Source organism: Convolutriloba macropyga, chromosome 3 (genome assembly GCF_964194025.1).
Source record: "Convolutriloba macropyga chromosome 3, txConMacr16.3, whole genome shotgun sequence".
Lineage (NCBI taxonomy): Eukaryota > Metazoa > Xenacoelomorpha > Acoela > Convolutidae > Convolutriloba > Convolutriloba macropyga.
The window spans coordinates 10,339,650-10,352,263 of NC_134470.1; the positions used below are offsets into that span (position 1 = coordinate 10,339,650).

The 12,614-nt window shown below is 36.5% G+C and overlaps 1 protein-coding gene across 1 annotated transcript in view; it reads right to left on the reverse strand.

Moving 5' to 3' along the window:
- The window catches only part of LOC142336851 (uncharacterized), a 117,880-nt gene that overhangs the window by 48,473 nt on the left and 56,793 nt on the right, over positions 1 to 12,614 (reverse strand). The window contains exon 5 of the mRNA XM_075385806.1: positions 7,164 to 7,225. Within this exon, the coding sequence (XP_075241921.1) occupies positions 7,164 to 7,225 (62 nt within the window). The remainder of the gene's footprint in view (positions 1 to 7,163; positions 7,226 to 12,614) is intronic.

Consider the following 12,614-nt stretch of genomic DNA (forward strand, 5'->3'; position numbering starts at 1 on the left):
TTCGTCGTATCCATCGATGATTCTTACGACCTGACTTCTTGGAATTGACTTCTTGGAATTGATTTCAGTGTCTTCTATTGCTTTGCAATTGAAATTTGTGTGCGTGACGTCATTTCTGCTTTTAGGTCAATTGCGTGACTTACCTCACTCAAAAAATGACTTCTGAACTCACTTATGGAACTTTAAATTTTATGATCAATGGTGTGCATCTAAGTAGTTGCAAACTTATATGCCCCCATTCTTGAGTATTAGGTTCTTGAGTTTTTGATTTCGAATACTAAATTTTGAAAAAAAATTTAGAGATTTTTCCTTATAGACCGTATGTTTCATAAAATTGAGGACGGAATCGAACCCAAAAAACTCTAAGCGGTCTATAAAAGGACTGCTGGTCGATCTGTCTATCTTATTTCTTTAGTTGTTTCAATTCATGGAAGGACTCAAGCGTCTATCGCGGCTATTTTCCTGCAATCTGCCGGCTATGTTAATTAATATTATTTTTATCATTATCATTATTATTGTTGTTGTGATTATTATTATTATTATTATTATTATTATTATTATTATTATTATTATTATTATTATTATTATTATTATTAATATTATTATTATTATTATTATTATTATTATTATTATTATTATTATTCAAAACTAATGCATTTTTAACCATTACAGTCGAGGCTGCATAGTTTTTACAAATTATTTTGAACCCTTTCCACTAAGGAATCCAGCTAATGTCATTTATAAGAGATCTAAAGATTTAGAGCCCCAGCATACCACTGTCCATAGTCAAACCAGGTCGTTCCCATTATAGCCCCCCAGCTTAGTGGTCAGATAACCTATAGACCCCCCCTATCATAGTAATTATACCATAATGGGGGGGGGGCTATAATTTCATGGGGGGCTATAATGGGAAGGACCCGTCAAACCTCTCATCCGCTGTGAGATAGAATCCGGAAACCAAGGGTCGGTTATCGTGACGAAGCGTGCCCACCAGCCCGCTCGGAACAAATTATAATACAGCTAACTCCGAAATTTGGTTTTACTTTTCCTTTTTTTGCTTTTTTGCCTGTTTCTTGCAAGATTATTTTGCGTTTTAAAAAACGTATATTTTTTAATTGCTCCTGAACGAAATACATAGCAATTATCGTAAACGTGTTGGTCTTTTCAATACAAATTTTTTGCTTTACAATTTTGCGCTTTTCTACTAGAACATTCTTTAACTTCTCGCGTGACTTTTTCACGCTTTTGGGCATCATTTTTGCGTGACTAGATTTTAATCCTACGTGACCTACCTCATTCAATAAAATGACTCTTGCATTTTAGAACTAAGTTAAAATTGAATTTGTTTAAGGTCGAAGGAACTCATATGTGCAGTAAAGGTCCCTAATAAGAGGCTTGTTCGGAATGATTTCGAACAAGCTTTTTTAATTCATCGCTAAATGTTTTCTACCTAGCTTTTTGAGCGGCGTCGGTTTTTTAATATGGATCTGTTTCTATCTCTATACGGCACGCAGGTCTATTCTTACGTTGCTATTCTGGCAATCTGCCGGCTATGGTTTCTAATTCGTCGTCTCCATTGATGATTCTTGCGGCCTGACTTCATGGAATTGACTTTTTCATTTTCAGTGATTTCTACTGCTTTGCAGTTAAAATTTTTGTGCGTGACGCCATTTGATCTGCTTTTAGTTCAATTGCGTGACTGGCCTCATTAAAAAATGACCTCTGAACTCGCTTAATGACATTTAAATTTTATGAACATTTACTAGTTTTAATTTTATGAACATTTAATAGTTAAACGTATATGCCCTCATTCTTGGGTATTGTTTCTTATTGCGCATATTAGCTTTGAAAAAGCTCCATTAGGACTTTTTACTTATAGAGCGTATGTGTCTCATGAAAATGACAGCCCGAAGCTAAGAAAAAAGTGTAGTGGTCTTTTAAAGGACTGGTGGTCAATCTGTCTATCTGATTTCTTCAGTTGTTTCAATTCGTGGAAGGCCACAATCTTCTATCGTGGCTATTTTCCAGCAATCTCCTGACTATGTTTTTAAAAAAAATAGATTTTGATTTAGACGGGAATTGATATATTGTTATTTTGGGCATCATTTTTGAGTGATCTCTATCGCTCTCAATCCGAAGTAAAGCTAATACAAAATCGGTTGCAGAAAAACAAAAATAAGCGCCGAGTGCACACGCCTATGAAGAGGTAGGTCAATGGATCGAATCCCGGTGGGGGAAAGGTTTTTGGCACCCATAAAGAAAATTTGATCTAGACTAGAAGCCCTGAATTGAACTGCCTCGCCTGTCCTTCATGGTCTGCTGATCTTAGTTAAAGGTCCTAGCTGGTCTTAGCTGAAATTAGTCCGCTGGTCTTTTTTCAGGAGTTCCTCGTACTACCGATTTTTGTTCTGACGATTACATCTATAAACCAGCACACGCGAGCCCTCCCCGCGTTTATTATTCCCCCATATACAGCTCGCCAGTCGTTTGAGACCAATTAGTTTGAAATAAATGTTATTATTAACTGCCGTCATCCGTTCAAAGGCTACTTAGGCGCTCTCCTTTTTGATTTGTTTTAACTTTTGATCTCGTTTTTTTCGTTTTACGTAAGTCGCGACTTTCACGTTCTAGTTCCGACTTACCCATTGTTTCTACTGAATGGATTTTAACTCCGTTCAGTCAAAGAGTAACGCAAAATAGTGAATACCATCAATATAGTGAATATCATCAATAGAATCAAAATAAAAAAAGCAGGAGAAACGGATGAAGGGCGTTCAGTAAGTCATAGTGCATTAGGTTATCAAAGTTCATTCGAGCGTTGGCTTATTGTATCAGTTTTGAGCTCAATAGCGTTCAGTATAGAAACGGAATTTATTATAGTTTTGTAATCTACCTTAACCTGCGCGCAAAATTAGACAGTAAATTTGTATCTTTTTAATTGCTCTTGAACGAAGTTCATAGCAATTATTGTAAACGTGTTGGTGTTTTTTTATGCAAAATATTTGCTTGACCATTTTACGCTTCTTTTCTAGAACATTCTTTGACTTCTCAAGTCACTGTTTCACGCTTTCGTTCTTAATTTTTGAGTGATCTCTATTGTTCTCACTCCGAAGTAAAGCTTGTTGCTAATGTAAAGTCGGTTGCAGCATAGCACAATCAAATTTTTTTTCACCCGCCTGACGTTCGAGAGCAATTCTTCCGACATTAGTCGGTTTTTGTTTATTTTTGTGTTTTCAAGTTTGAACAATAATAAGAAAGAGGGCATCAGAGGACAGGCCTTTCTGTCGGCATAAATTTGCTCCAGCGCAGAGTGCGAATTTTTTTTGTTTAAATATTATATTTTGTTGTTTTTATTTGTCTTCATCGAAACTGGCAGTTGACTGAATTGGAACGATATCAACTGCCATTCGATGACGATTCTGCAACTTCAAAAAATTTCTTTAAAAATGTTTCTATTTTTGAACTGATATTCTTTGAAACGTCTCAACAAAAAACAGTATTATTTCTCGATCGACCTCAAATTGCATTTAGTTGATAACGCATTTTAATTATTTTACCAAATAATTATTCCTTGCAATGTTTGGTTTATGTTACTGATTTCCCCAGTTCTTGGTTGAATGAAAATTTGGTTTAGCGTTCCGAAAAGCGTAATTTTTATGCATACCCCTGTTATAGAGGAACCGAACGTACTCTTTTCATGCTCATAATAAAATGTGTCATGATCATGATAATTTTTATGATGGAATTCCGTAATTGAGAAATACGTTTTCAGCACTGCAATGCTATGTAACGTAGGTCCGGGTATATATATATATATATATATATATATATATATATATATATAACATGCATGTATACATACATACATACATACATAATTACATGCTTACGCAAGTTCAAGTTTTAGAACCAAGTGGCTTTGGGTCAGAGCATTGAATACGTTGGTCAATCAATTACATTTTGTCAATTTTCAAATCATTTTCATCCCTTCTTAATGTCTGTTTTGTATCCATCCATCCATAATTTAGGTTGAATTTCTTCAAATTTACACTCCAGTAATGTACGGTTTTTATTCACGAATTCCCGAAGAGCTTTGAATGATTTTTTTTACTTGCAAAAATTTCCTCAGAATTCTCTCAAGTATAACAAAAATTTGGTTTTTAACAATCTGGTTATCAAGTCTGTTTTGATTGAAAGCGGCACAATACAAAAAGTTGCGAATTGATATGAATCGCAAAAGACAATTAATAAAGGTATATTGTTGTTCACAAAGGAGAGTAAATTTTCTCAATTTTTTAAAAGTTTAATATAGGAGGCGTCCAGAAAAAACATGGAGTTAATTAAATTTTCAGAAAAAGGATTTATCTAATTTAAAAAAAACCATCAGTTCTTTTAAATAACAAAAAAGGAAAAAAGAAAACCGACATTCTGCGAGACCATACCCGAGTAACTCAAAAAGGTAGAACTTAATATCACAAAAACAAAGCCGTCAGATTGTCAGGCAGATCTGCAGTCTCAAAAAGATAGTAAAAGGAACAGATGAAAAAAATTCTTGTTAAATGCTTTTTTGCTGCTTCCATTAGGTGCTCTCAAATAACCTTCAATTAGGGTGACAATCAATCACGTGAACTTTTTTTGAATTAAAGTTAAGAAAAGTCAATTTCAGAGTGAAGAAGTCATTTTCAGAATCAGGTAAATCACAAGTGAACAAGAACTCCATCACTCGAATGCACAAAAGCTCGTTCCACTAAGAGTTAAAATTGACGTCACGCACGAATTTCAGTTGAAATCCAATGACCAAATGAACAAAAAGCAAATTTTAAGTGATTGAGACATCATATGGTCGTAACGAAAGTCGTGACACAATTCAGAGAGTTCACAATTACTAAAAAAAACTAGATCCGAAATTGGCTGTGAATGGATTAGGAAATTTATTTAGAAAAAGTCAAATCCTAAAAAATGAAAAAAAAAACAGTAAAATGCAATGTCAAAATGCCGCTTGTGAACAAACATAGCCACTAGATTGCCGAAATAGGTGCGAATTAGACTTGCAAGCCTTATAATGGAGATAAAACAGAACCCGATAGAAGTTGAAAAAAGTTATCGATGCTGCTTAAAAAAACTATGCAAAATACATTCAGCGATTAACTAATCAGGATGATTAGAATTCGCTGCGCAGAACACTTTTTATTACGAACATTTATTACACATTTGAGTGCCTTGTACCTTAAATTAATTCAAATTAAACTTAAGCTTTAAAGTGTCAAAGTCTTTTTAACCAGTGAGGTAAGTCACATAATACCGAAATCTTATAACGCATATGACCTAAAAACTTTTTCTAAAGTTAGTTAGAAATGACGTCGAGCACGCATATGCCGTTAGTGAGAGGAAGAAGTCATTCCGAAAGCTTGACTTCGAGCTTTGCGTTGTGAACAAATGTAAAACGAAAAAAGAGCATTAGAAGTCGAAACAAAAGATATATAGGAGGACAAGTCCTGGCACAATTCAGAGAAATTTCATTGACTGTACAAAATAAATAGATTTAGAATCAACTACGAATGAGCTAGGAAAATCACTTAAAATGAGATCCAAAAAGAATACAAAAAAACAGTAAAAATCAATGTCAAAATGCTGCTTTTGAACAAAAAAATCACTAGCGGGAAATCGAATTGTTGTTCAGACACCGTTTTGTCACTCTATATCAAAATAAGGGTAGAAAAATACAAAACATCCCTTGCTTCTTCGCTCAACTTCCTTTTTCGGCGTGACCAAAATCCTCGTTTCAATTTGATTGAAAAAAATCATGAAAATATTTGAACAGATCTTTAAAAAGACGGCGCCCTAATACAATTCAAAATATTTGAATCGTAAAAAAATCAAGAGAAGGCCAGTAATAGCCCAAACTTTTCATTTTTGGCTATTAAAAATGATCGAGATCTATTAATGTTGACAATTGTGTAAAACCTGAAACGTATAGTTCAGTTGACGTTATATAACAACTCAACGGGTACCATATGATAGCCCAGTCTCTGCAAAAACAGGGGTACAAATTTTACTACACTACATTAAAGAGCTAGCAAACATTAGTGGACACTCGAGTGTAAAAAGGACTTGACGCAAGGTTTACCATGTAACGCAGAGCACTTTTCAGTTCAGAATAGCTTCTCAAATCTCATCTGAAAATAGTTCCGTTCACACTTTGTGGCCTGTTCGTAACGAAAACACTGTTAATCTTGTTTTCATTCGTTGTGCATATTTACTAAAAAGGATCAGTTATATATATATATATATATATATTATATATATATATATACAAAAATAAATATGTATATATATATATATATATATATATATATATATATATATATATATATATAACATATTATATATATATATTATAATATATATATATATATATATGTATGTATGTATGTATGTATGTATGTATATACATACATATATATATATATATATATATATATATATATATTTATGATATTAAAACTCTTTGACCGGTGCTTGAAATAACAGAACTCAAAATGTTCAATTTTTATTGAAGAAAGTTCTATTTTCTCAGCGTGGTTGAACGCTAACGCTTTTAGCTAACTTTTAATTTAAAATTGAAACAAGCATTTGATCTTAATTACATCCGCAGCTATGCATAGAGTTCCAAATTCATCGATTGTAAATTAAGCATGCCAATTTTTTGATAGAGTTGGCAATTATTTTCTTTCATTTGCCCAGTAAAAAAATTTGCCAAGATTCGTGCTCTGATTGTTAATTGATGGTAAGCTATGGCAATTGATGGTAAGCTATGGCAGGTACTAAATCAAATTTATTATAGGTATTAGGTATTTTCAAGATCCAATTTGGAACTAAAATTTCTCGAGAGAAATTTTATTAATACGTGCTAACTTGCATTTTTTTTAACCAACATTTGTAATGGGAGGACATCTTATGCAATTATTAAAATATTAGACTCTCTTTCATGTCTGTCCAGTCTGCACGGCGCTAACAGATGTCGTTTAAAAAGGAGCAAACATATTGTGGAAAATAGTGGCACTTTCGAGTAATGTTACTTGAGCAAAAGAATGTACGTTCTGCGGCGAAATGTGTAAACAGGTCACAAAGATTCAATTCCGCTTGAGGACAAATGAACTTACTTCAACAGGCTGTTAGATATGAGCAAATGTTTTGTCACCATCAACCAGAATCCCAGTTGACCCTGAAATAATGTTGACAGTATGTTATCCTGCACTGAAAGTGGTAACCTCCATGCGTAATGAATCTTATCATGAAGTTTACCTTTTCACGACAAAACTTAACACTAAGGAAATATTCAACATAATAAGTTCATTAGAAAAAAAAAGCTCATCGGGTCATGGTAGGATTAGTAACAAACTTTTAAAAGTTGTAGCTTCAGTAGTCAGCTATCATGTGGCTAAGCTGATTAATAGGAGGATTCAAGTAGTATCTTTTCCGATTTGGCTTAAAACAGCTAAGGTAATTCCTCTACACAAAGATGGACATTTTGAAAACCCTTCAAACTATCGACCAATTAGTCTATTGTCTTCCCAACGCAAAGTGTTTGAAAACGTTTATAGTACAAAGATGGTTGAATTCCTCAAAAACATCAACTTTTCTCAATTGAACAGTTCGGATTTCGGCCAAAAAGCTCATGCGCGCACGCTATCGCATCAGTTACAGAACTGATGCGAAACGTTATTGGATCACAAAAAATGGGTTTTGCTTGCTTCATTGACATCAAATGGCATTTGACACAATTGATCAATAACTTCTTATGAAAAAATTACAAAATCTAGGCTTTGGAGGAAAAAAACACTAATTGCTTCGATCCTGTCAGATAGAAAACAATTTGTAATACACAGATCAAAAGAGTAAAAAAGAGAAATTAATGTGGGTGTTTCCCAAAGGTCAGTTTGGAACCGTTTTGTTTCTCAATTATCTGCCTAAAAAATTCAAGACAGTTCAAAAATAGCACTTTTTTCAGACGACACAACAAATTTAACATCAGGCAAAAATTTGGAAATTGAGGAAAAGCTCAAAATTGACTTGAAAAAGATTAAAAAGTGGTAATTAAGAAACAAAATTGTCATTAACAGTAACCAATGTAAAATTATAAGTTTTGGCCGAAATGTATGAAAATAAAAAAAATATGCTATTAGGCGAAGTGCTTGAAGACGTAGTTTTGTTCAAATATCCCGATATATATTTGAACAAAACTGTGTTGATAGATAAGCATCTCAATTTTGATCTACACATTAAACATGTTGGCATAAAATTAGCAATAACCAATGGAATGCGGTTCCGAGAAAGAAACTTTTTATCGAAAACTTTTCCATGACATATGGATAATAGTTATGCCAAATCATTGGCATCGTATGGCATTTTAACTTACGGTTCGGCAAAAAAAAACAAAACTCAGTTCTATTTTTGTCTACAAAACGCATTTTCAAGACTATCTTTCTCAAGAAGAGAAGAGACCATATATGCTTTCTATGCAAGCGTTACAACTTGCTGTCAGTTTTTGATGTATATTTGGACGCTCTTGTGAAAGAGATCCTGGATCAAATTGCAAAAATTTCTCCTTTAAATTTTCTTAATGCTGACATTAACAGGCCGAACATGCGGGCATCCATTAAGTCACTCATCCGATTGCCAACTTTAAAACACAGACTAACAAAAAAAAATCTTTAGATTTTCAATCATAAAAATTTTCAACTACCCTGCTAAAGAAGGTCTATGATCCAACCATGTAACAAAAAACGAAGTTTTTTTCGATTCGAACAAAACTTAGGGTATATTATTTGGAGAATAGAGATATTTTGGATGTTTTTATAGGTATTGCACGTTTTATTCTCTGGGCAACTCTTGTAGAATCAATTGACTCGTATGGTGTCAAAGGTGGTAAAGTGAATAATCCTAATATGCTGTATAAAATTCTCTATAGGGTTACCCAACATGGTTGGCTTCTGCAGGTTGCCTAGAAATCAGTCACAGAGGATACCATAAATAGGATGCATATACTTTTTTCTAATAATTCGTTCACATCTCCGATGGTATCATAATCATTCAATACGTGCTGGGAAAATTTTACATGAAATATTCTCAAAGAAGGGATCGTTATCTAGATTCACCAGTTTGATCCGAATTTTGATTCTGCGCCCCACTAACTAACAATTCTTTTATATAAATTTTGTGAGTGTTATATAAATCTATTTGTTCTTGTCTTAATAATCTGGCAAGATAAACTTTTTTCCAATAATACTGACTAAGTTCAAGACTATAGTTTGACCGGATTTTTAACATTGCTCTCAAACGAAATTTGTAGCTAATATATTACAGCTGCAACGGTTGTTTTACGACTCGAAGACGAGTATTGGTATCACACAAGCTTTTACGACTCGCGGATGAGTATTGATACCCAACAGATTTTTCAGCTGAAGCAAAATTGTTCACAACCTTTTCAGTTTTGCTTCCGAACTTTAACTTCTTTTCTAGATAGTTAACTTCTGTTCTCGCACATGATACCTTCACAATAACTCAGTTCCTAATATATGTTAATTCGGAACTGCTGTTAATATTTGCGGTCGACAGGTCATTTTGAGATGTTTTTTATCACAAAGCAGACCCCTCTCACAGTTTAAGCTGAAAATGCTCCCCCTTACACTTACCTCCCCCCCAAAAAAGTTATCCTCCCGAAATCTGAGTCCTAGAATATTGTTCTAGAATAATGCTCTGGATCTTTGACTTCTCTTCTCGCACATGAGACTTTCACAACAATTCAGAATTGCTGGTAATATTTGAGGTCGACAGGTCTTTTTCAGAAGTTTTTATCCCAAAGCAGCTCCTTCTCCCAGTTTAAGCTGAACATGCCCCATACCCCCCATCAACTAACCCACCTACTTACAGCCGACCTCCAACTCCAACTAACCCCCTACCTGCCAATCTCTCCCCAAATAACTAACCCAACCAATTTAGGTAATCCCAAAGCAATGTACACACTTTCCCTCACTAAACCCCTTCCCCTCACAAAAAACTGATTACACCCCCATGCATGAAAAATTACTATCCCACAAACTCCCTCCCATCAGCCTCGCACCCAACCAGAACACTAAAAAGAAAATTGATTGCGTTTTTGATCATTTTCTACTGCTTTAATGGACCATCAGTTGTTTCTGTTTTTTCTTTAATGCTTGATATTTCTGATTTAGGCATGGTTACGATAATGATTATTTTGTAGGACTTTTTGAGTCTTTTGCGTTCTTCCACCGACTATATTTTCTATTCAATTTATCCCTTGACAGATTTTTGTATGACGTTTTGGCCTTTCACCCTCAAAGATAAACAGGAAACGCCTTGAGGGCAATAAATTCTCTTAGAGTTTTATGGATCACTGCTATCTAGGTATACGATTCACCAAAGCAGCCGCGCCTAAGTTGCACCTCCTTCTCCAACTCCGCCTCATTCCCGATTCAAAAAAAACCCTCAAATGAGCTCACCCCACCTGCAAGTCCTACTCCTCCTACTCCTCCTCCACCTCCAACTTCTCCTCCTTCACCTTGCCCTCCTCCTCTTCCTCCTCCTCCTCCTCCTCCACCTCCTCCTCCTCCTCCTCTCCTCCTCCTCCTGCTCAACCTCCTCCTTCTCTTGTTCCTCCTCCTCCTCCTCCTCCTCCTCCTCCTCCTCCTCCTCCTCCTCCTCCTCCTCCTCCTCCTCCTCCTCCTCCTCCTCCTCCTCCTCCTCCTCCTCCTCCTCCTCCTCCTCCTCCTCCTCCTCCTCCTCCTCCTCCTCCTCCTCCTCCTCCTCCTCCTCCTCCTCCTCCTCCTCCTCCTCCTCCACCACTTCCTCCTCCTCCTCCTCCTCCTCCTCCTCCTCCTCCTCCTCCTCCTCCTCCTCCTCCTCCTCCTCCTCCTCCTCCTCCTCCTCCTCCTCCTCCTCCTCCTCCTCTTCCTCCTCCTCCTTCTCCTGCTCCTCCTCCTCCACCTTCTCTTCCTTCTCCTTGTCCTCCTCCTCCTCCTCCTCCTCCTCCTCCTCCTCCTCCTCCTCCTCCTCCTCCTCCTCCTCCTCCTCCTCCTCCTCCTCCTCCTCCTCCTCCTCCTCCTCCTCCTCCTCCTCCTCCTCCTCCTCCTCCTCCTCCTCCTCCTCCTCCTCCTCCTACTCCTCCTCCTCCTCCTCCTCCTCCTCCTCCTCCTCCTCCTCCTCCTCCTCCTCCTCTTCTTCTTCTTCTTCTTCTTCTTCTTCTTCCTCCTCCTCCTCATCCTCATCCCCATCCTAATCTGGCAAGTTAAACTTTCTTTCCAATAATACTGACTAAGTTCAAGACTATAGTTTGAGCGAATTTTTAACATTGCTCTCAAACGAAATTTGTAGCCATTATATTAGTGCTGCAACGGTTGGTTTACGACTCGAAAAGGAGTATTGGTATCACACAAGCTTTTACGACTCGCGGAGGAGTATTGATACCCAACAGATTTTTCAGCTGAAGCAAAATTGTTCACAACTTTTTCAGTTTTGCTTCCGAACCTTGACTGCTTTTCTAGATCGTTAACTTCTCTTCTCGCACATGATACCTTCAAAAAACTCAGTTTCTAATATATGTTATTTTCGGAACTGCTGTTAATATTTGCGGTCGACAGGTCTTTTTGAGATTTTTTATCACAAAGCAGCCTCTTTATCACAGTTTAAGCTGAAAATGGCTCCTCTAACACTTACCTCGCCCCCAAAAAAAGTTATCCTCCCGAAATCTGAGACCTAGAATATTGTTCTAGACTAATGCTCTGGATCTTTGACTTCTCTTCTCGCACATGAGACTTTCACAGCAATTCAGAACTGCTGGTAATATTTGAGGTCGACAGGTCCCTTTCAGAAATTTTTATCCCAAAGCAGCCCCTTCTCCCAGTTTATGCTGAACATGCCCCATACCCCCCATCAACTAACCCATCTACTTACATCCGACCTCCAACTCATACTAACCCCACCTACCTGCCAATCTCTTCCCAAATAACTAACCCAACCAATCTAGGTAATCCCAAAGCAATGTACACACTTTCCCTAATTAACCCCCTTCCCCTCACAAAAAAACTGATTACATCCCCATGCCTGAAAAATTACTATCCCACAAACTCCTTCCCATCAGCCTCGCACCCAACCACAACACTAAAAAGAAAACTGATTGCGTTTTTAATCATTTTCTACTGCTTTATTGGGCCATCATTTGTTTCTGTTTTTTTCTTTATTGCTTGATATTTCTAATTTAGGCAAGGTTACGCTAGTGATTATTTTGTACGACGTTTTGAGTCTTCTGCGTTCTTCCACCGACAATGTTTGCTATAAAATTTTTTCCTTGACAGATTTTTGTATGACTTTTTGGCCTTTCATCCTCAAAGATAAACAGGAAACAGATTGAGGGCATTAAATTCTCTTAGAGTTTTATGTCTCACTGGTATCTAAGTATATGATTAACCAAAGCAGCCGCGCCTAATTTGCAACTCCCCCTCCAACTCCGCCTCATTCCCGATTTAAAAAAAATACCCCTCAAATGAGCTCACCCCACCTGCAACTCCTACTCCTCCTCCTCCTCCTCCTTATCC